Source organism: Gymnogyps californianus, chromosome 1 (genome assembly GCF_018139145.2).
Source record: "Gymnogyps californianus isolate 813 chromosome 1, ASM1813914v2, whole genome shotgun sequence".
NCBI classification, from domain to species: domain Eukaryota; kingdom Metazoa; phylum Chordata; class Aves; order Accipitriformes; family Cathartidae; genus Gymnogyps; species Gymnogyps californianus.
This window is the reverse complement of record NC_059471.1, coordinates 202,912,923-202,933,028: the sequence shown is the minus strand read 5'-3', so window position 1 is coordinate 202,933,028 and position 20,106 is coordinate 202,912,923. Positions and strand designations below refer to the sequence as shown.

At 50.3% G+C, this 20,106-nt stretch overlaps 1 protein-coding gene across 1 annotated transcript in view; it reads right to left on the bottom strand.

Moving 5' to 3' along the window:
* The window catches only part of LAMB1 (laminin subunit beta 1), a 46,014-nt gene that overhangs the window by 18,452 nt on the left and 7,456 nt on the right, over nt 1–20,106 (bottom strand). The window contains exons 7-23 of the mRNA XM_050915274.1: nt 18,491–18,693; nt 17,088–17,208; nt 16,720–16,908; nt 16,176–16,355; nt 15,650–15,762; nt 14,577–14,656; nt 11,868–12,003; nt 9,623–9,781; nt 8,660–8,787; nt 8,090–8,213; nt 7,344–7,548; nt 7,041–7,184; nt 6,713–6,944; nt 5,402–5,565; nt 4,682–4,906; nt 3,590–3,807; nt 3,391–3,487 (exon numbers count right to left, since the gene is read on the bottom strand). Coding sequence (XP_050771231.1) covers nt 3,391–3,487; nt 3,590–3,807; nt 4,682–4,906; nt 5,402–5,565; nt 6,713–6,944; nt 7,041–7,184; nt 7,344–7,548; nt 8,090–8,213; nt 8,660–8,787; nt 9,623–9,781; nt 11,868–12,003; nt 14,577–14,656; nt 15,650–15,762; nt 16,176–16,355; nt 16,720–16,908; nt 17,088–17,208; nt 18,491–18,693 — 2,718 coding nt within the window. The remainder of the gene's footprint in view (nt 1–3,390; nt 3,488–3,589; nt 3,808–4,681; nt 4,907–5,401; nt 5,566–6,712; nt 6,945–7,040; nt 7,185–7,343; nt 7,549–8,089; nt 8,214–8,659; nt 8,788–9,622; nt 9,782–11,867; nt 12,004–14,576; nt 14,657–15,649; nt 15,763–16,175; nt 16,356–16,719; nt 16,909–17,087; nt 17,209–18,490; nt 18,694–20,106) is intronic.

Genomic DNA, 20,106 nt, shown 5'->3' with positions numbered 1-20,106 from the left:
TAACTGCACTCTGTTCTGTTTGTTCAGTTAGAACAGTAATGATAGTAAAATTGTTATCTCCTTTATATTATATGAAACACAAACTTCAAATATCTACTGTGCAACGGCATTGTTCGAGCTGCCTCTGCAGCCACACCATATCTCAGAGGCTTCCCGGGAGCCTAGAGCCTCCTGCCAGAGGAATGCCGCATGTGCTTTGTGGGCTGAAGTTGGCGCAGAGCTCAGCATGCTGAGTCCTGCACTTTGGTTGCCAGGCTTTGGAAAAGCTCCAGCAGAATGTCTGGGAGACTCGAGTTTGATGAAGTTTGTAATCCTATTATTTACTACCTTAGCAAGGATTTTTAAGCACATGCACACGTTCACGTGCAGGCTTGTGTAGAGCTGCATATAGCTCGTAGCTGAAGCAACAGCCAGAAGAGTCCTGCAAAGGGGCTGGCACTGCCCCCCGAGCAGACAATGCTCGCTGCACAGCTCCTGCTCGCTGTAATCCTCATAGGGACCTGCACAAGGCCGAGAGAGACGCACTGGGCTCTTCCCTATCCTCTACACCTCTCCTGTGCTTGTTTCAGGCATTGTGTTAAATTAAATGAGTAACTGTTGAGTGTTTTTAAAGCATGGGGTAAGCAGTTTCTGAAGACCCAGTCCTACAGACCCTGTGCGCTGTGTGGACACAGACCCCAATGGACATCTGTGGGCGGTGGGAGCATAGCCAGTACCGAGGGGTCGAGATGCTGTCCAAACGTAGGCACCTACCTTAGCTTGCCCCAGCGGTCTGGTCCCAGAGTGATCACTAGGGACATGCAGAAAGGAGACACTGGATGATGCTGTCTCTCCACCGCAGGGAGAACAGATTGCAAATTAAAGCACTCAGACCAGGTGCAAAAACCTGCCTCCCCCAGCTACTGCCTCACCATCTCCGATCTTACCAAGATTTCTACAAAACAAGTCACAGGCAGTAGCCTGCAGTGGTCACCGCCATTGATGGGGATGGTGGGGAAGCATGCCCTGGAGCCTGGTTTCCAGCGGAGCGTGCTGGGACCCCGGGGCCACATCCACAGCTCGGTGCTGCTGTGAGTGCCGTGGGGGGCTGCGGCCCCCGGCCTGTCCTAGATGGGCCATTTTGTACATCTCCACATAGCTGTGTCCAGAGGTTATTTGCAGGCACTTGTGTTCACAGGACCTCACTTTTTCTTTTTAGTAATTAAAAAATTTGTAAAGGGTGTCACAGCAACATGGGCAGTACAGTCTCCATTTCTCAGCAGGAGCTCATGTCTCTTGCTGCCAACAGCCTGAAGACCTCTTGTGAAGAGATCACACATTACTGTCTCTTGAGTGATGCACCCTGCGATTTCCAATCTTGAGCAGAAGCCACTTGCCCTGGCCAGTGGAGGATCCCACCCTGGAGTCATCAGGGCTGACGTCCACACCTCCGCATCAGCTCGGTGTCCGCAGCGAAGACTGTCCATCCATACTCACATGGTTCAGAACTCTCACTGTTCCCCATCCAGATCGGTTTGTATTTTCTTCCTGAACGCAGCACAAAGTGTGGCTGTATTGGCTGCTTGGGCCAACATGAGCGTGCCACCGAGGGCAAGGGGCAAACGCCATGGCCAGGAGTCCATGTGTCCCCCTGCAGCTGGAGCCGACGTCTTTGTGACGAATCCCTGTCTCAGTTCCAGCTTCACCTTGGCCACAGGCCATATTTTCCAGGGGCATTGCTCTGCAACTCCTTAAATGGCACAGTTTTCCAGTTTGCCTGCAAGCCGCTTGCCACTGAGAGCTGCTACCTGCCCACGCAGCGGCTGCACGTCTGCCAGCCTGAACCATCACCCCTCTGCTTGCCGGGACTAAATGAGGGCTGAGAAGTTGCTTCTCTCCCTGCCAAGGAAGGATGGGAGACAGGGCAGGAGGCACTGACCCCACCACGCCGGCAAGACTTGGCAGCACCGCAGGGCTGGATGTTCTCCACGAGCGAGCGCACGCTTGGAGCTTGTCTGGGGCATAGCGCTGCAGGCTGCCGTGGCTCAGCCCTGGGCACCGGCTCTCCCCACCTGCCACAGAGACCTCCTGTTGGATGCAATCCTGAAGGAAAATCTGCATTTCCACCTGAGCGAGTCTCCTGTGTCACTTGGGGGCAGAAGGGGCGGCGGGTTGGAAGGAGAGCGTAGAGCTTGCATGGTGAAAAACAGGCTCTGAAGAATATATCCTCTCTTTACTTCAGAAACATTAAAAAGCAGGTTTTCACATGCTCAAAAGGCAGCAGAAACTCCGTGAGAGACCAGAAATGCTGGTACGCTGCAAAATCCTGCTGATAAGGTATGCAGATGGACTCCATCAATAAATCCTGATGGAGACAGCTGATACCAAGCGACAATCCCTGCCCCAGAGCTGGCAGGGTGAGCGCCCCTCACCACACCAGAACACACACAGCCTCCCCAAAAGGCTGCCTCGGCCCCAAGAAACCCAATATGTACTCAGGAACTGGGACAATTCCCCAGTCCTTTCATCTGCTGCATTAACCAAGTAGCTGTGACCTGCCTATCTGGTTAGATAATGGCCTCTAAGGTATCTCTGCTGTAAGGGATTTATTAAAGACCACAGCAAGCACATTCCTCCCTGCAGGAAAAAATACCTTAATCTACTGCAAACCCTCCTGGCAAAGGCTCCTATTTGAACAGATCAGAGACACAAGTTTGTTCTGGTCTGGACAGTGTTTGAAGTTTCTTTTCCAGCTAATGAACAGACTTGTTTATAATGAAAGGACAGAGAGCATCTAGTTTTCTAAACGAGCGACTTCATGGCGCTCTGTTTTGTGGCATGTAGCTATGGCTAACCCTCTGCATGGTCTCTGCTCGCTCCTTTATTTTCATTTGAAATATAAGGAAATTCTCCTACTAAATCAAAAACCTCATTTCTTCAGGCCCAGTCTCCCTAACAAGACACAAGAGGTGGTCTTCCACTATGTACAATCAAAAAGCAAAGGAAACTGGTTTCCAGACCAATTCTCAAACCCAAACACTTGTGATGTTTTCTTATCACACCAGCTTACCTGACAGCATTGCAACCTAATGGTTAAAGAAGAGTTAGTTTCTGAACAGAGAAGTTTGTTTCTAAATAAGGGTCCGACAAGAAATAAGATAAACCAGGCAAGCGCCGGGCCGGGCTGCTGCTGCGCCTCCCGTCCCCGGAGGCACCAAAACCCCAGGGACAGACCCCACCATGCCTTCCTCCCTCACTTCCAGGCTCATGTGGGCACTGGCGGGGGTCACCGGAGGGGCTGCTCCCGGCAGGGGTGTCCCAGCACACCAGAGGGTGACGGTGTGCCCGGCCACTGGCCAATGGGTCATTTCCAAAAGGAGCAGGTGGAGCAGGCGCCGGGGCTGGACTCACCTCGGCACTCTACGCCTGGGTCGCCCCAGAAGAGCTCCTGGCACTCCCGGCAGGTCCGGCCTCCGAAGCCCGGCATGCACTGGCACTGCCCCGTGAACTGCCAAAAAAAACCCCAACAGGAGACGTGACACCCTCAGCAGCTCGGCCCCGCGCCGGAGCGAAGGCCAAGCCGTCGGAGCACGCCCCGCGCTCCCCTCACCTCGTTGCAGGCAGGCCCGAGGGAGCGTGCGGGGTCGCAGCCGCACTGCTCGCAGCCGGCGCCGCTGGCGAGCCTCCACGTGTGGGGGGCACAGCGGTCGCAGGTCTGCCCCACCACGTTGGGGAGGCACTGGCACTGCCCCGTGGCCACGTCGCACCGGCAGCTCTCCGAGCCCTCGCAGTCCTCCCGGACGGTGCCCAGGTAGTTGCAGACGCACTCTGTGAGGGAAAGAGCGTGGTGCCTCGATGTCAGCCTGCCCTCTCGTTACCAGACTGTCCGGAGTTCGCATTTAGTTTATTCTCTGAGTCCCCAGAGGTGCGGGCAGATGCTGGAACGTCCCAACGCCCGTGGCCAGGCCTGGCTGACCCAATGCTGAACAACAGCAGCACCGCACAAGAGCCCTCCTCATGTCCTAGGCTGGCCACCTCCATGGCTTCTGCCCTAGCACACGGGAGGTGACAGGAGCCCCTCGTTCAAGCAGCCCAGCCTTCCCCCTCTTCTCTTTTCCTCCCTCCGTACACAACCAAAGCCCAAGCCTGCCCAGCTCCTGTCAGCCGGCTATGGTGGCGGATCTGCTTGGAGCAGCCGATGGCGTGCCAAGCAGAGCAGGGCTCCGCTCGCCCACCCAGTGACCCGTCTGCCCTGCTGGGCTGCATCTGGTGCCAAGGGAGAGGGTCTGCCTCCCCACCGCCCGGTTGGGCTCCCCACCATGGCCCTTCCTCCCACTGTCCAGCCACATCTGCAGGGACGCTGGTGTAAACAAAAGCCAAACCCTCACCCCACCACCCCCATCTCTGGAGAAGAGGTAAAAAAAGACAGTTAACAAGAGGGCAAGAAGCCCCCTCCCACAAAAGCCTCGACCTTTCAGCACATGTAAATGCTGTCCCTGCTCTCCTTGTCAAACGTAAAGGACTCCCCTCCCGGCCAGGAGACCCACTGAGCTGCAGGGCAGCTGCACGCAACTCCAGCTGGAGATAATGAGATTTCTCTTCCACCCCAAATGCTCCCAGGTAAATTAAGAAGAGTTCAGGCGGCTGCTGCCGCCCCGTGACACGGCTGGCAGAGGGGCTGTGGCCATGTCTCCCCACTCACTTCTGCAGTCCTGCTGCAGGGCGTTCCCGTAGTAGCCCTGTTTGCAGAGGTGGCAGTTTTCGCCCTCCGTGTGATACAGGCACTTCATGCATGTTCCTGTCTTCTTGTCGCAGGCCTCCGGGTCAGTGGTGTCAATGTTGTTGTTGCACTGGCACGGCTGGCAGGCGCCGCCAACCTCGTCGGGACTCCCAAAGAAGCCAGACGCACATTCATCACATCGACTGCCTGTTTGAACAAACAGGCACGGTGGGAATTACCATCACGGCTCGCTAGTGTACAGCCCCGTAAACGGCAAGACTGAGGCAAGACCATAAAGGCCATTAATGGGGGGTGTTAACTGGATCATGCTCAAAGCAACAGAGGCAGCACTTGGTGAGACTGCAGCAGCTTGGTGCAGCATGGATGGTACTGCCTGGGGCACCAAGGCATGGTCCTGCAGCCCAACTGCCAGCATGCTCGTCCCCTCAGTTCCACTGCTGTCCTGTCCACCTCTGCCAACCACCGGTCATCTCTCGCCACACTGCCGGGGATGAGGTTCACGGTGGTGCCGGCGTCACCTGCACAAGCCGCTCTGCCCTGGCACCTTTCAAGTGCTGCCAACCTCCAGCAGCAACACATTGATGCTGGTGCTGTGGTCACATCCAACAACCCATATGAACATACCCCTTCTCACCAGGAGGTTGAACCCAACCAGCCTCCCTCCCCGCACCCGCCAAGTACCTATGTATCCCACGCTACAGACACACACGACTTGCAGTGTGACTGGATCCTGGTAACAGCCGCTGGCAAACTGGCGTCCGCTCTCGGGGCCATCAGGGCAAGGGCAGGGGCGGCAGTGGTCGCCTGATCCCAGGATGGGGTCTCCATAGTAGCCAGCCTGGCACCTGCACAGTGGGGTACATGGCATGAAGGGGACCGCAGGCAAAGACTTGCCGTAACTACACTCAGGTTTTCAACCACTGTGAAGAACCAAAGGGCAGAAACATGCTTATGGCTCTCCCGTGCCACTCACACTCTGAGCAGCTGGGCCCACAGAGGCAAATTTGTCTGGCTTATGCCAGTGTAAGAGCAGGAGACCCAAGGCAGATGCCTCTCAGGAGGCTTGTGTTCTGGTTTCAGCTGGGGTAGAGTTAATTTTCCTCCTAGTAGCTGGTATAGTGCTGTGTTTTGGATTTAGTAGGAAAATAATGTTGATAACACACTGATGTTTTTAGTTGTTGCTAAGTAGTGTTTATACTGAGCCAAGGATTTTTCAGCTTCTCATGCCCAGCGAGCAAGAAGGCTGGAGGGGCACAAGAAGCTGGGAGGGGACACAGCCAGGACAGCTGACCCAAACTGGCCAAAGGGATATTCCAGACCATATGACGTCATGCCCAGTATATAAACTGGGGGCAGTTGGCCGGGAGGGGCGGATCGCTGCTCGGGAACTAACTGGGCATCGGTCGGCGAGTGGTGAGCAACTGTGTTGTGCATCACTTGTTTTGTACATTTTAATTCTTTTAGTATTATTATTGACATTTTATTATTATTATCATTATAACTATTTTCCTTCCTTTCTGTCCTATTAAACTGTCTTTATCTCAACCCATGAGTTCAGGGTTTTTGGGGGGGGTTGGTTTTTTTTGTTGTTGTTGGGGTTTGGGGGGTTTTTTGGGGGGTGGGGGTGTTCCGATTCTCTCCCCCATCCCACTGGGTGGGGGGGAGTGGGCAAGCAGCTGCGTGGTGCTTAGCTGCCGGCTGGGGTTAAACCATGACAGCTTGCAATGGAGAAAGCCTCTCTGAAGCCCTGGGGTCCTGCAATCAGCCGCCTGTGCAGGCACTGCTGGGAGGTGCAAGGCTGTGAGCAGGGAAGAGGGGGTTCCTGCTCCCATACCCCTCCGGGACCACCAGTGCTGCTCTGGCTCCCAGGGTCCAGGGACTTTCCCTGTTGCTTCACACCCACCTGAGCACCAGCGCTGGAAGGGAACAGCTGCTGCACCCATCCTGCTGCGGGGAAGGAGAGGGGCTGGGGAGGGGGCGCGCACACCGTACCTCTCGCAGTTGTGCCCCGCCGTGTGGTCCCGGCAGCTCAGGCACTCCCCAGTGTAGGGGCTGCAGTCGTCGGCGTGGCCGTTGCAGTGGCAGGGCTGGCAGCTGGGGAAGCCCCAGAAGCCGGGCAGGCAGCGGTCGCACTGCCGCCCATACACCCCGGGGAAGCAGTGGCACTGGCCCGTCTCCGCGTCGCAGAAGGCGTTGTAAGAGCCTCGGACGTGGCACTCGCACGCTGCAAGGAGAGGGGGAGAGGCGCTGCGTTTCCACGGCAAGCCCTAAACGCAGGGCCCCGACCGCAGCACAGCCCAGAGCCAAGGGTTTAACATACGTCGGCATCCGCTCGGCCCGAACCCAAAGGTGCCAGGGGCGCATCTGTCACACTGCCTTCCAACAACGTTGGGACGACACTGGCACTGTCCTCCATTGGGGTCGCAAACTGAACTCAGGGAGCCCTGGGGGTCACACTGGCATGCTGAGCAGAGAAAAGCATTGGGGTGAGTGAGTACCATGGTGCAGGACATGAACCACCTGCCTCATCCCACGCACACGCCTTTCCCGTGCAAACCGCTCTGCCTGCAAGCACCATCCAGCTTTCAGGTGCAACTTGCCCTACAAGTAGATGGTTACGTACATAATGCGGTCTCATGTAATAGCGCAGAAATGCTGAATATGATGTTCTTGCAGACATCCGTCATGGGGGTTTTCACAACACTCCTGCTGTTTTCCAGACACCGGTATCTTTGGAAAGTTTCCCAAGCACTGTTTGTGACCACGTCTTCGCCCGAGCCTCCCACTGTGAATATGTCCAGCGATTTGCAGTATGGCATGAGAACAAGCTACAAAACAATTTTACAATGACAAAGTGTCACTATTTATAAATAGCCTCCACCAAAATTGTGAGAATTCAGTATTATCCCGCTTCCTATCATCCTTTTTTGGCCAAAAAGCAAACAGCCAGACAGAATTTGGAAGGGAAATGACAGTATTTCTCTAGTTTTTGGTGGAATAGTTCTTGTATCTACCAAATTCTTACCAAATCTACCAAATTCTATCCATTCAAAAGAAAAAGGCTGACGTTGACATTCGTGACATACATGGCACGCATTAGCCTCCCCAAAGAAACTACAGGTCTGTGGAACTAGCTGCAGTCCTGTAAAATACAGCAAAAGCCTCTTAGCAGAAAAACAACCCACATACTTCGAGACTGAAGAAACCTACGCTGCTTTACATTGTTCAGTTAAGATCTGGCTTCAGCCATAAGCAACAACGTTGTAAAATATTTGGATTTACACAGACGCATGCCAGAGGAGAAGCAAACTTTCATGGGTTTTAAATACACTTTTACCGCAGAGCATCCCCGAAATAATTTCTGCTTACAGAGTCAATGAGCGTGTATGGGCTCTCCGTCTCCGTATCCACTGAGGAGTACTGGGGCAGCTCCAGGCGGATGGTGTAATTCAGCCCCTTCTCGAAGCAGACGGGCCGCGGGAGAACAACATATCTGGATTAGGAACAGGAAACAATTCTTACTTCAAACGTCCAGCACCATAAAGCGTTTCAGGTGGCCCTATAAAGCAATCGAGATAACGGAAAGCAGCCAAGACCGGGCAGAACAAAAGCTACGATGTGAAAGAGGCGGTTTGGAGGCTCATGCAAGTCAGAACCGGAAAAGCTTATCAGCAAGGTAAAGAGTCATACCGATGTTCACTCACAGGCTGTGCAAACACTTCCCCTCCTCTTTACTCAGTGAACAAAACAAATCAGAAAATGAGAATAAACTTAAAAGCTTTGAGTCTACAAACACAATGCTAAATATGTTTTTATAAGCCATTGGAAATTAAATTTCATCCATTTTCATAGAGGTCACGGCAAACTGAAAACGTGACGTTACTCTGTTTCAATTTTTTAGATGTTTTTTCTCCTTTTGGTCCATCCAGTTATACCGACCTGGAGCCGGGTGACAGTGAGACGACCTGATTGTCATCATCAGGAACTGTATTGCCACACCGGCTACCCGTGGGAATCTTGCCTGGGCGCGAGACGCTGATCACAGCTTTTTCCCACTGATCTGGCAGCTGGGGGAAAAAAAGGCTGATCAGCATCAAGCAACGGCCGTAAGCTCCCGGGAGCATCCAGAGCTCAGGCCAGGAAAAGCGTGCGCACAGATGGGGTGGTCACTGTGCTTCAGGGAGGATGGGGCTGCAGCTCCAGCATCAATGGGGCACCTACCAGCAGCAGGTTTGGGCTGAGACAAGACAAGGCAAGTGCCCCTGGGCATCCTCCAGCACGACAACCTCTCTCCTTCTCTCCCTCCCTCCCAAAAAACATGACTAGGTGTAGGTGGTCAGCAACCCCATCTGCAGCACAGCATCAGCAGGGGGTTTGGCAACCTCCTCTCCCCCCACCCCTGGGTACTGCACCAGAGTATTTCACTGCAATCAATTGCTGCCAAGCTCTAGGTAAAGAGCTGGGGGGACTTTTCTCTATCCCTTCACCCTGTGAATTATTCACGGTCAAAACCGACTGCTTGCAAACTCTCAGCTGCAGGCATTCAGCATCCAAGACAGGCAATTTGTCTCCTAAGGTGCATAACAGCATTTCCACCCATGAGAAGGCCATCTGGCTGATGCCAAATTTGTATTCTAATCTGTCCTGATGGGACTTGTCACTTTTTAATCTGCTTATTAAACAGGTGCTGAAACAACGCAACAATGAAAGAAACTCTGAAGCAAATAATACTAGTAATAGTCAACATCATCTTCGATTTTCACACATCTCAGACATTTAACTGAGTGTCCATCCTTGTCTTTGAGTCCTGATGACTCCTGGAAGCGCCAGGCTCCTGTCAGTTGTGCACGGGGACAGCCAGAGCCTGCCAGGAGGCAGCAATGCCCATACTCACAGACCTACCTGTGGCTCGTAGCGGATCAGAATATCGTACTCCATGGAGTAGGGGATGTTGTCGATGTAGAATTCCAGGTACGCGCCCTCAGGGACCCTTACAAATCCTATGCCTGTCCACGATGGCGTGCGGTCCGGTGTGTACTGGCGCTCTATTATGTTTACTCCCTACAAAAACAGGGAACAGAGATTTTAATACCGATACATTAAATTTGCTAGCCCCATGGGAGTGTGTGAAGTGATGAGTTCTGCTGATGGATCACTTCTGGATCACAGCATCCATCGTTTGCATCCCAGAGAACATGAATTCTCTTTTAAACCCATATGCGTGCACACTGTTGCCCTTCCACTTAACAATATACAAAAAGCAAGAAAGATAAAATAAAACAACACTGCACAACTCTTCATCCATTCCTCTGTTATGATGGAGAATTAAACTTGAAAACTTGCTGTGAGTAATTAATCCATCAGTTACAACATCTCATTCACCGTAAGGACTTTCACATCATCCTTGTAGCAGTAGGATTTACTGCAGTGGCACATAACTGCTCTATTAACCGCCCAAGCTGAGTGCTAATTACTTCCTGACTACACCAGGCTGCTCCAAACCGAACCACTGCTCAGGATAACATTTGAAAAGCAGATCATGGCTGTCATGAGTAGGGTGTCACTAAATAACAGAGATCATAATCATCAATAGATATTTAATAGCCAAATCAATACATGGTCACTCCTTTCAGTCTGAGGTGCCACGTTTTCATCTGCTACTCTTTATATAAAGCAAAGAAGAGGAAAAAGGCAACAGAAAATGGAAACATGTGGTGCTCAAACTTCCCGTTTCAAATATATCTGCATCCACAAATAGTTCTCCCCATAGAACAACATCCTGTGCATTCCTAAGGAAGCTGCTTCAGTAGAAAGGGATAAAATGTAAGGAAATGTCTATATATACACATATCACTTCAGGATGTCCCCTCATGTATTCTCACACTCTTTGAAGAGAGCATGGCTAGAAGTTATTACACTTGGCTTTGCACAAAGGGTTGGAGCTCCTCAGAAAGCGTGGCAGGCGGGATGTGAGCGAGGGCGTGCAGCTGTGGGGAGCACGGGGGCTTGGCACTGCCTGAAAATCCCTGCAACTCTGTGCCACTTCATTTTGTCTTGTGCTGGGCCCCTACCTGGGAATTCAGAGTTTTATTCTGCCATCAGATTTGTGAGAAAGCTTTTCAATATTGGTGTTTTTTAAAATGGTTTGTTCTGAAGGTTTCAAAAGGCAGACCAGTGGCACATCCCCTCGCTCTGCTTGGCAAGATGGGTTTTCACGCTGGGCTCCTCCATCCCTGAGCCTCGGCGAGGCCTCAGGTACCACCTCTTCAGTTGGGCAGACACAAATGCACCAAAAGCCCTGGGCCAGCTCACATGCCCTCCGCTGCGGTCCAACTTCTGCTCTGCACTGTCTTCCCTCTCTGCAGTTATCTAAGAGCAAAAATCCTCGGCCTTGGCTGAAACTGCAAAGTGGCTGCATTTTGCCTGAAATAAATAAATTAGGACCAAGTGCCCAAGCTGCAGGCAGACAAGGATCTGCTGCTTTAGAGAAACCATTATCTCATCTCTGACTCCTTGCTGGAGGCAAAAATAAATGATGTAATCACCTAGCTGCTGTTAATGAATTAAAAGCAAGGCTGTGCAGTGGTGAACAGAAAGAGCCAGAGACCCTGATGTACCATGCCAGCGGGCAAAACAAGCTAGAGGCAACCCCACTTACAAAAACAGTTTTTTGCACAATCAACTATGGTTTTAGTCATTAATAAAAGAAATGCTACTGATGTACAGAAGCTCTAAAAGCCGTGGCAATGCGCTTAAATGTGTGCTTTGTTCCCTCCCGGTTTCAGTGGCAGCAAAGAGAAGAGCCAGTGTTCGTGTCCCACTGCTCTTGAGATAAGAGGGGAAGGAGAAGTGGGTGCGGTGGGTACAGAGAGGGATGCTGACAAGAAACTAACTGTACAGTCATGATCAAAGAAACAGGTTTAAAAAGAAAAATGGCAGTTTCTCCCCCTAAATTACTACATTATTTATTGATACTAAGATTGAAGAGCTACAGGTTGAAGGTTTTCTGATACAATTCAGTTTTGTGTTTTCCACATTTTAATTGCAAAACACTCAGGGTATAAAACAGACTCTTCCAACACCCAAATGGTGAAACAACTTTCCCACAGCTGACCAGACACACCAGCCCACTAAAACTGCTACTCACGGGACCCAAGTTGGCTTCCTCCGCCTCGTAGATGTAATGATCGAGTGAAATGAAGTAATAGCCAGGCTCCACCTGGTTGCACTGACGTCCAAACATGTGGGGCCGGCATTCGCATTGGCCAGATTGACTCGAGCAGCTAAAATGGAAGAGCAATGAAATTACAACACATCTTGGCTATGCCGAGACAGTGCTAGAGCTATGTTCCACTTTGACATTTTAAGTGACACAGGAGGAGAAGCACTTCTGGACACAACTGTCTGGACACGAGATGTTCTCGGGCTCTGCAGCTGGACCACCTGCACTGCTAAAATGGCAGCATGGCCCCGGGCGCAGTCTTGGCTCAACCCAACTATCATTCTCCCAAACAACTCCTAGGCTCAGGCTGTGAGCGAGCACGGGCCAGGGACCTTTCCAGTAGGCAGTCTGCATGTGGTTTCCTCTGTTTGGACGGTGAGAGGATTTCATGCTATGGATGCAGGCGGTTCCCTGGGGCCAGACAGCAGTCCTGGGAGAGCTTCACTTGCTACCACAGACGTAGCCAAGAGGCATGTCTGTTCTGCAAGCCGAGGGCAGCCTTCGGCTCCAGGCTTGCAGGCCATGCAAGCAGCCTATCTGTTTGTATGGGCTCAGGCAAAGCAAGAACATGCATGACCCTGCATGTCCCGGGACGTCGAGCTGCTCTCATATGCTGCAAAGCACATCTCAAGAGGTCACCCACCAGCAGCTACACACAGGGGAAAACCATACCTGGCTGCTTTAAAGTAGGACGGACACAGCCAAAGGCGTGGGACAGACAGAGCCATCGCTGGGGAATGCAGAGTGTCTGTCCAGGGTGACATAGAGCAGCTCCACTTCCTTCATGATGAGCCATTTTCTGTTCTCAATAAAGCTCTATCCCCAAACTGCCTTTTGGTGGTTTTATTGTCCCCAGAGAGCCCGCCTCGCATTATGAAGAACCCTTGGGCAGGCTGTATTTTTGCATGCGCCCAGTCACACTTTTTCATAGGAAGGTTTTTTGGTCCACCAAAATACGCCCCTTTCTTTAAATCTGAGTGGAACTTAAAAACATTGTCTAAAGTCAAACCCCTCTGGTTTCCATGGAAAATCTCCAGGCTTCTCAAACCCCCATTCTAGAGTAATTTTTAACTGAAACCATTTTTGAAATTGCAGACGTTCACTTTGAGATGCCAGAAGTGCCCTAGCTGCCCCAGAAGGGGAGCTGGGAAGTTTCCCCTCCAGGGACGGTGATGACTCCACCGCCTGGGTTACCGTGTGGGGATGAATTTCGGGTGAGGTGCGGCTGCCCCAGGTGCTGCATCCCACACCCTGAACGGGAGCCAGGAGGCGGCAATTCAGCAGCTGAGGAGAGGAGCCCGAGGGAGGGCGAAGCTCCCCCTTCCCGCTGACGTTAGAGAGCAAAGCCGGGAGCCGGAGCCGGGCTTCGCGGCTCTCCTGCGGCCGGAGGAAAGCACAGCTGCTCCCTGCCCGCGCCAGGACACCGCATGTCCCCTCCACACGTGGTTTTGCAATTGCTGGGCTCAGCGCATGGGAAACAGGCTACAAAGCCTTGCTGAGCTGCGGCTGAGCGGTACTCCAAACCCCTGGAAGTGGCTGCGCTGGGGGAGCCATTATGAGCTGTGTGGCGTAACTGATCTATGTGCAGGGAGGAAGCACGGAGGAGTAAATAATCACTAACAACCACACCGTTGTCTGCCAAGAGGTAATAATTCACTCAGGAGTGGAGGGGAGAGACGGCCCGTGGGACATTCCCACAGCGATCCCTGCCACAGATGGGGTGTCCGCAGGCTGTGACGACCTACAGGAGTCACGCCGGGACCAGTCCCAAACTCCCCCGGTGTGGTCCCGCGGGCTCCAGTGGGAAACAGTTCGTCCACCCCCTTGGGAAAACGTCTGTGGCTTTAGACAAAAGCAGAATGTTTCAAAGGGTTTGTGGAGGGAAGGAGGGAAAAAAAAACCCGAGAGCAAAGGAACGTGCTGCTGTTGAAAAGCCTGGGGTGGGACACGCACCTAACGCACAGAAAACTGCTCTGGTCAGAGGAGCAGTCTGGCTACCCAGCACCCCTCTGACCAGGCATTTAAGCCAGGACTTCCCATGCTCTTACTGATGGATGCATCTTCAAAACTTACGCTTTTCTCTGAAAAATCTCCACCTCCCCAATGGGCACTTCCAGGTCCACATCCCACCCCATGCAGCACCACTGGGGTGATGCAGCAGTACCGTGCGGCTAGCATGCTTCCCCCAGCATTGGTGGACAGACAGACAGACTGGCCAAAGGGCCAATTTGGGAGCAAACCAAGAACCAGCCTGACGGCCCATGTCACCGCCTGATTCCTGCTTTGGTCCTGTGAGAGCAAAGCTTTGACACAGACCATAACCCAATTTATGGCCAAGGCAGAGCTCAACCCATGGCTGGCTCCTACCCTGGCTGACCAAAGGCAGAGCTACACTAAAACCAGTTTTACATGTTCACCTGCACCAGTGGCACAAACAGAGGCTGCTCAGCACGGGAAAGACATGGATGCCTCTGTCACCCCTTGCTGCAATCAAGACCTGCCACTTTCTGGAGCAGAAAGACGGTCCCAAACATCCTCCTCCAGAGCACATTAAGGCCTGGATGTTGTGGTTGCAAATGAAGCGGAACTCACTGGGGTGAATGATTACAGGAGAGTAACCGGGCTGAGACTCACTTGTTATTCAGTGCTCCTCCCTGGTCACAGTCGCACGGCCGACATCCATCCATGTCGTTGCTCAGGCCCCAGTGCTCAGGCTGCAGGAGGAAACATCACCAGCACTGTAACCCAGTGCTGATTTAACCCCATCTACCCCAAAGGCACATTTTGAAATACTCAGCATAAGCTACCCCAGACTGCCCCCCAAACCCATGAATCCTGCTCCCCAGGTTGTGGGTCTACCCCCACAACCACCAACACAACCTCCCCACCTGCTCTCCTCCACCTTGTTGACCATCTCAAGGGCTTGAGAAAAAAACACATCTTTCCACCTAGCTTTAAAAGCAAGATTCAGGAAGACCCAAGCTCAGAGACCTCACTCCTACTGCACCATTTACACCAGTTTGGGCTCCTGACCCATGAAGGGCTTGGAAAATCACAGCCCAGTACATCACACTGCAGCAGAGAGCCATGTGTGGGGCGGTGGGGCTTTGTGCAGGGCACTGCTCTTGCAGGGCTGCTACTCTGCAACTTGCTTGTTGGACAGACAGACTTGTTTAGCTTTTCCATGTAGTTCACCGTTAGATAAGACAGCCTGTCAGTGTATATACAGACACATCCAGTTATCTGACAGTGTGTTTCTGTAACGCTCCAGCACGTGTAAACACTATATGGAAATGTACGTGTATGAAATAATCCCTGCCTAAGATAACGGCCTGCACAGAAAGCAATTTTTTTGGTAACACTGCTTCTCTGATCATTTTGTCTTTCACCCCAGCGAGGGCTCCAGCAGAACTGCCCCAGATCCCTCATTTTCACAGAGCAACCACTACAGGTATCCTAATGTCTAACTCCTTACAGTCCCAGGAATTAATCTGGATGCTCTTGTCTGCCTTGATGTCCCTCCCAACTCCCCGTAACACAGCGTGCTTCACGGCTCCTGACATCCCAAGGTGCCCGCTCCAGCCTGAATGCTAGGCGCCCACTCGCAGGCAGTCAGAGACGGCGGCCAGCACCTTGCTCCACGCTTTCTGCACATCAGCCTCCCTCACACCAGCGTCTCCTAATTTATTTTACAGTAAGCTACTTACCAGGCAGTGATTGCACTGCTTTCCTGTCACCAGGCGCTTACAATAGCAGTTTCCTGTCTCCGAATCACAAGGATTCCCCCCAGGGTGGGTACCCAGAGGATTACATGCACAGGCTAGATTGGGAAATACAAATAGGCAGGTCAAAACACAGGATTGGAGTTACATTTTAGACAGTATCCAACTTAAATATTTACATTGAAGCTTCCCCTGAATTACCCAGGACAGAGGTTAATTGCACACTTTGCCCACCACCCATCCCAGTAAAACTTCCCTGGCTTAGAGACTTATAATTAAAAACAAATAAGGAGGATTCTGCTGTTTCCACTGAATACACTAGAAGGGATCAGCTGGGGAACTGAGTTTTAAGGGTGGGTGGACTCCAAGCAAACCTACAAGAATGTTTTTCCTTTAGCAAAAACATGCAACAAAGGAAAAAAAAACCACCCCACAAACCAACTTCTCCCGGCTCTAACAGCTCCTCAAAGAGCTTTTGATCACACATAAAGGAACATATGTTTTTACTCACACTGACAACCCGCTGGGTCATCGGCACTCAGGCCATAGAAACCTTCTTTGCAGAGGTCACAACGCTCCCCTTCGACAAATAATTTACAGCGGCATTGTCCAGCAATGAGGCCAGTGGAGAAATCAGTGTAGCGATCGCAGATGCCATCATTCTGGGAGCCAGCTGGGTCACAATTGCAAGCTAAGAAGGAAGCATCGTGCACGTTTTATTAACTGCTGCAAAAGAAAAGGCCAAGTCTCACACTGAATTATTTGAACTCAGCTGCTGTGTAGAGAGAGTGTATCATTCCTGCAAGTATTAGACATGACATGGGTTGAACACGTAATGACCAGATAAATTTCCAGATTCTTGAAGAGAAAACAAAACTCAGCCAGGCTCACTCAAGACCTCCAAGACAACCACCTTCCCTCAAGGATCTTTCTTTGGGAGCACGGCACTGGCCAAAAGAAGGCCAGTAAATCCTAAATTCTCCAAGAAAAGCCCTGAGGGGCCATGGTCAGGATGCCACGGCCATTCCCACCCTGAGGAGCGGGGCTGCACTTACGCTCACAGACGTCGGGGTCCCGCAGATCTCTCTCTGGGTGCTGGAAGTAGAAGGGCTTGCACTGCTCGCAGTTGCGTCCTACGGTGTTGTGCTGGCAGTCGTCACACACTCCCCCGCTGGTATTCCCCGTCGTCATGTACACAGCCATGTCAAAGTGGCACTGGCTGGAGTGGCCATTGCAGTTGCACTCTATGACAAAGACAGAAAGCAAAGTAAGAGTCTGGTCCCAGGGGAGATGCGAGTCTGCAGAAAAGATACACCAAAGTCAACCAAAGACCATGCAGGACTTTATATATTGTCACAAGTTCCCAAGTAACAGCATGTAATGCTCAGACCAGACTCCAGTTCTGCATTTTACTCAAACTCACTTTTGCATGCGTTACTATTGCGGCCTTCAGCGGGTCGCCAGGGTAAGTCATGGTAGAAATCCAAACACTGTTCACAGTTTAACCCTTTGGTATTATGCCTGCACATGCAGTGCCCGTGGACCTGTCATTAAAAAAAGGGGAAAAAAAAAAAAAAAAGAGGAATATAGTTGGTTATAAAAGAGGAAGGGAAAAAAAACCATGCTCCAATTAATGCAAAATATAGCTAGTACATAATGGATATACTTTAATGCACATAACTGCCAGTAGGGAGACATAAAGGGCAACAGGAGCGTCCTTTACCTGCCAAGGTAAGAATGTCCTCATACAAATTTGTCCTTCTTTCCTTACCGAACTAATGCCTGAATAAACGCTTTCAGACATGAACAAGGAGAGCACAGTTCCACCTCAATAATCACAAAAGCCTCTTGGACCTAGAAGTTAGCTGTTTATTAGCTGTTAATTAGCTATTAACATGCATCTAGTTATATCAGCATGTCAGTAGCCCAGCGCCTTCTTTCCAGCCCTACCTTGGTTCTCAAAGCAAAGATAACAGACAGTTTGGATGGGTTTTATCCATCAATCCCAGACTTTGCCTTCAACACATACACAACAAGCACTAAGTAGACCAACAGTGATTGTGTGACAGCTGCTGCAATAGACAACGGGGACTACCGGCACTGGAGCCATGATTTTAAAGGTAAAGCCAGTCTTGCTACTGCTCGGGTGGAGACACTCACCAAAAGCGCAGGGCAACGGAGCATACCGCTTGCTGGCATCCTGCGGCCCTTGGGGCAACCCACACAACCTCCCTGTATGCCTCCACATTTTCATCCAGTTAATAACTCACTCATTAACAGGGGTTCTAGTACTGCTTGTCAGGCAAAAATCATGGGGAAAACCAGAACCCAGAAGGGATGTGGCACTTGCGCAGAGCATACAATGCAGGCAGCAGGATTTTCCTTCAGAGCCTGCTGTTAATTAGGGCTACAGCCTCCACCTCTCAGCTGATAACGACTGATACAAATGCAGGTCATGTTTGATTCACAAACGTGTTTCATCCTTTGATGCCTCTATTCACTTCAATTTTAGGGTAACCAAGTCGACCCACACACCCATCTCTGGCCCCATACTGTTACACTCCCTTTCTGCATTCCTGCCTTTTAATTTCATCAGCTCTTTAACAACATTAGAAAAGGAATGCTAAAACAATTTTCACCTAATCTGAACTCTCTGTGCTTGATTAACACCAATAATGACAGATATGTTTGCTGAGGAGGAATAGTTTTAATGGTTTTCTTGTTTGAAAATTAAGGGTGGGGAGTGTCACCTTTAAATTTGTGTTTAAATTACTTAAAAGAGGCACAGACAGGAACAGCTCTATGCAGAAAAGTGTGAATATTTACCATTCCTTCCACTTCTTCGTTAAAGCCATCCACTGGCGCACACTCGCTGGCGTGTCCGTAGCAGAAACAGTTCCCGCGAACCACCATGTCGTAGATGGCATAGTAGTACTTCTCTCTGATCTCCATCCTAGAGTCCAAGAGATTATCTCCCAGCGTGTGCAGCTTGACGAATTTGACTCTCAGATTTGTGATCTTTAATAGGTCTGCAGGGGACACAAAAAAAACCCAAACTCCGTTTTGGAATTATTTACCAGATATTGTATTGAATGGGAGGAAGCCAGGAGTGACTTCCCAAGCACACTTCCTATGGGCAGATTAGATCAGATTTAATTTCAGCACTTACCTACTACACATCACATCACTTCATACTCCCAAATTAAAAAAAATTACATTATTTTACTACAGGTTGATCATTGTATAAGTTAGTTTAAGCTTAATTAAAAATACTAGTCTATTTTATCGTAGAAATACACAGGCACAAACACAAATACTAAAGGCACGCACAACAGTACCACTGAAAAGACACTGGTTCTTTGGGGCTTTAAAATGTAAGATGAGCAAGGACCTGATATTAAGGAGCTGCTGACAAGTGGACCAAAAGCTTTAAGAGTTACGAGCCTTTTGGAAAAAATCTTAGTTGGAAACAAGACACAAATAATTCTTCTTTCTTATACGCCCAACTTTCCTAGCAAATATAATTAGTTACATTTTGCTGAAAGAAGCAACACCCAATCACTGACCAAATACAAAGGAGAAGTTCTCGAGGGATAATACATGGGAAGACAATATTGCAGTAATTAATTCAGTCTACATGTTCATGTTGATATTATGAATCCTGTGTAATTTCTTATAGCCTTGAAATTAGGCTTGAAAAAGCACTTCAAGCCCATGAAAGCAGAGCTTCTCCTTTAAAATGTTCGTTAAAAAAATATTCAACTGATATAGCAACTACCAGACACTCCTCTACTTCAGATATTTTCTTCTGCTCCAGTTAGCTTTACACTGAAGGACACAAACCGAAACTGAGAATGCATATTAAATTGGAGATCAAGTTTAAGGCTAAGCACTGCAGTTCCCTACTCAGGCCAAATGCCCCACGAGGTTTCTCTTTAAGCCACGCTCAGCAACAGTTCTCTCTACCTTTGCATTACTGGATTGTCATGATCATACACAAATGCTACAGTAATTTGTGTTTTATGATGACATCAGTGTGATCCAGCCACGCAGTGCTACCAAGGCCAATCGTTCTAAAGTCATGACTCAGATGTTCTAAAAAATAAAACACGACCCCCTTGATTTTAGCTAGAAATGCAAAATGATGTAAGTACCTTTGTAGTTCTGTTTCTTTGCTTTCTGAATACTGTACAATTACGGGATCACATTCCAAGGTTTCTCTTAGCGACGGCATGTATTTTGGGGAGAAGGGGTCTTTAATGAAAATAAATCCCCGATCAATTAAGAAAAGGACCAACTACAATGATGCGTGTAAGAGCAATCACTTGAGTTGACAACACTGATCATTATTTCCCAGCACGTCACTGTCTGAGTCAGGAGAAGAAGCCATACCATAAATGTATTTATGTGACTTCAATACTGTTATCGGGACTAATGCATGG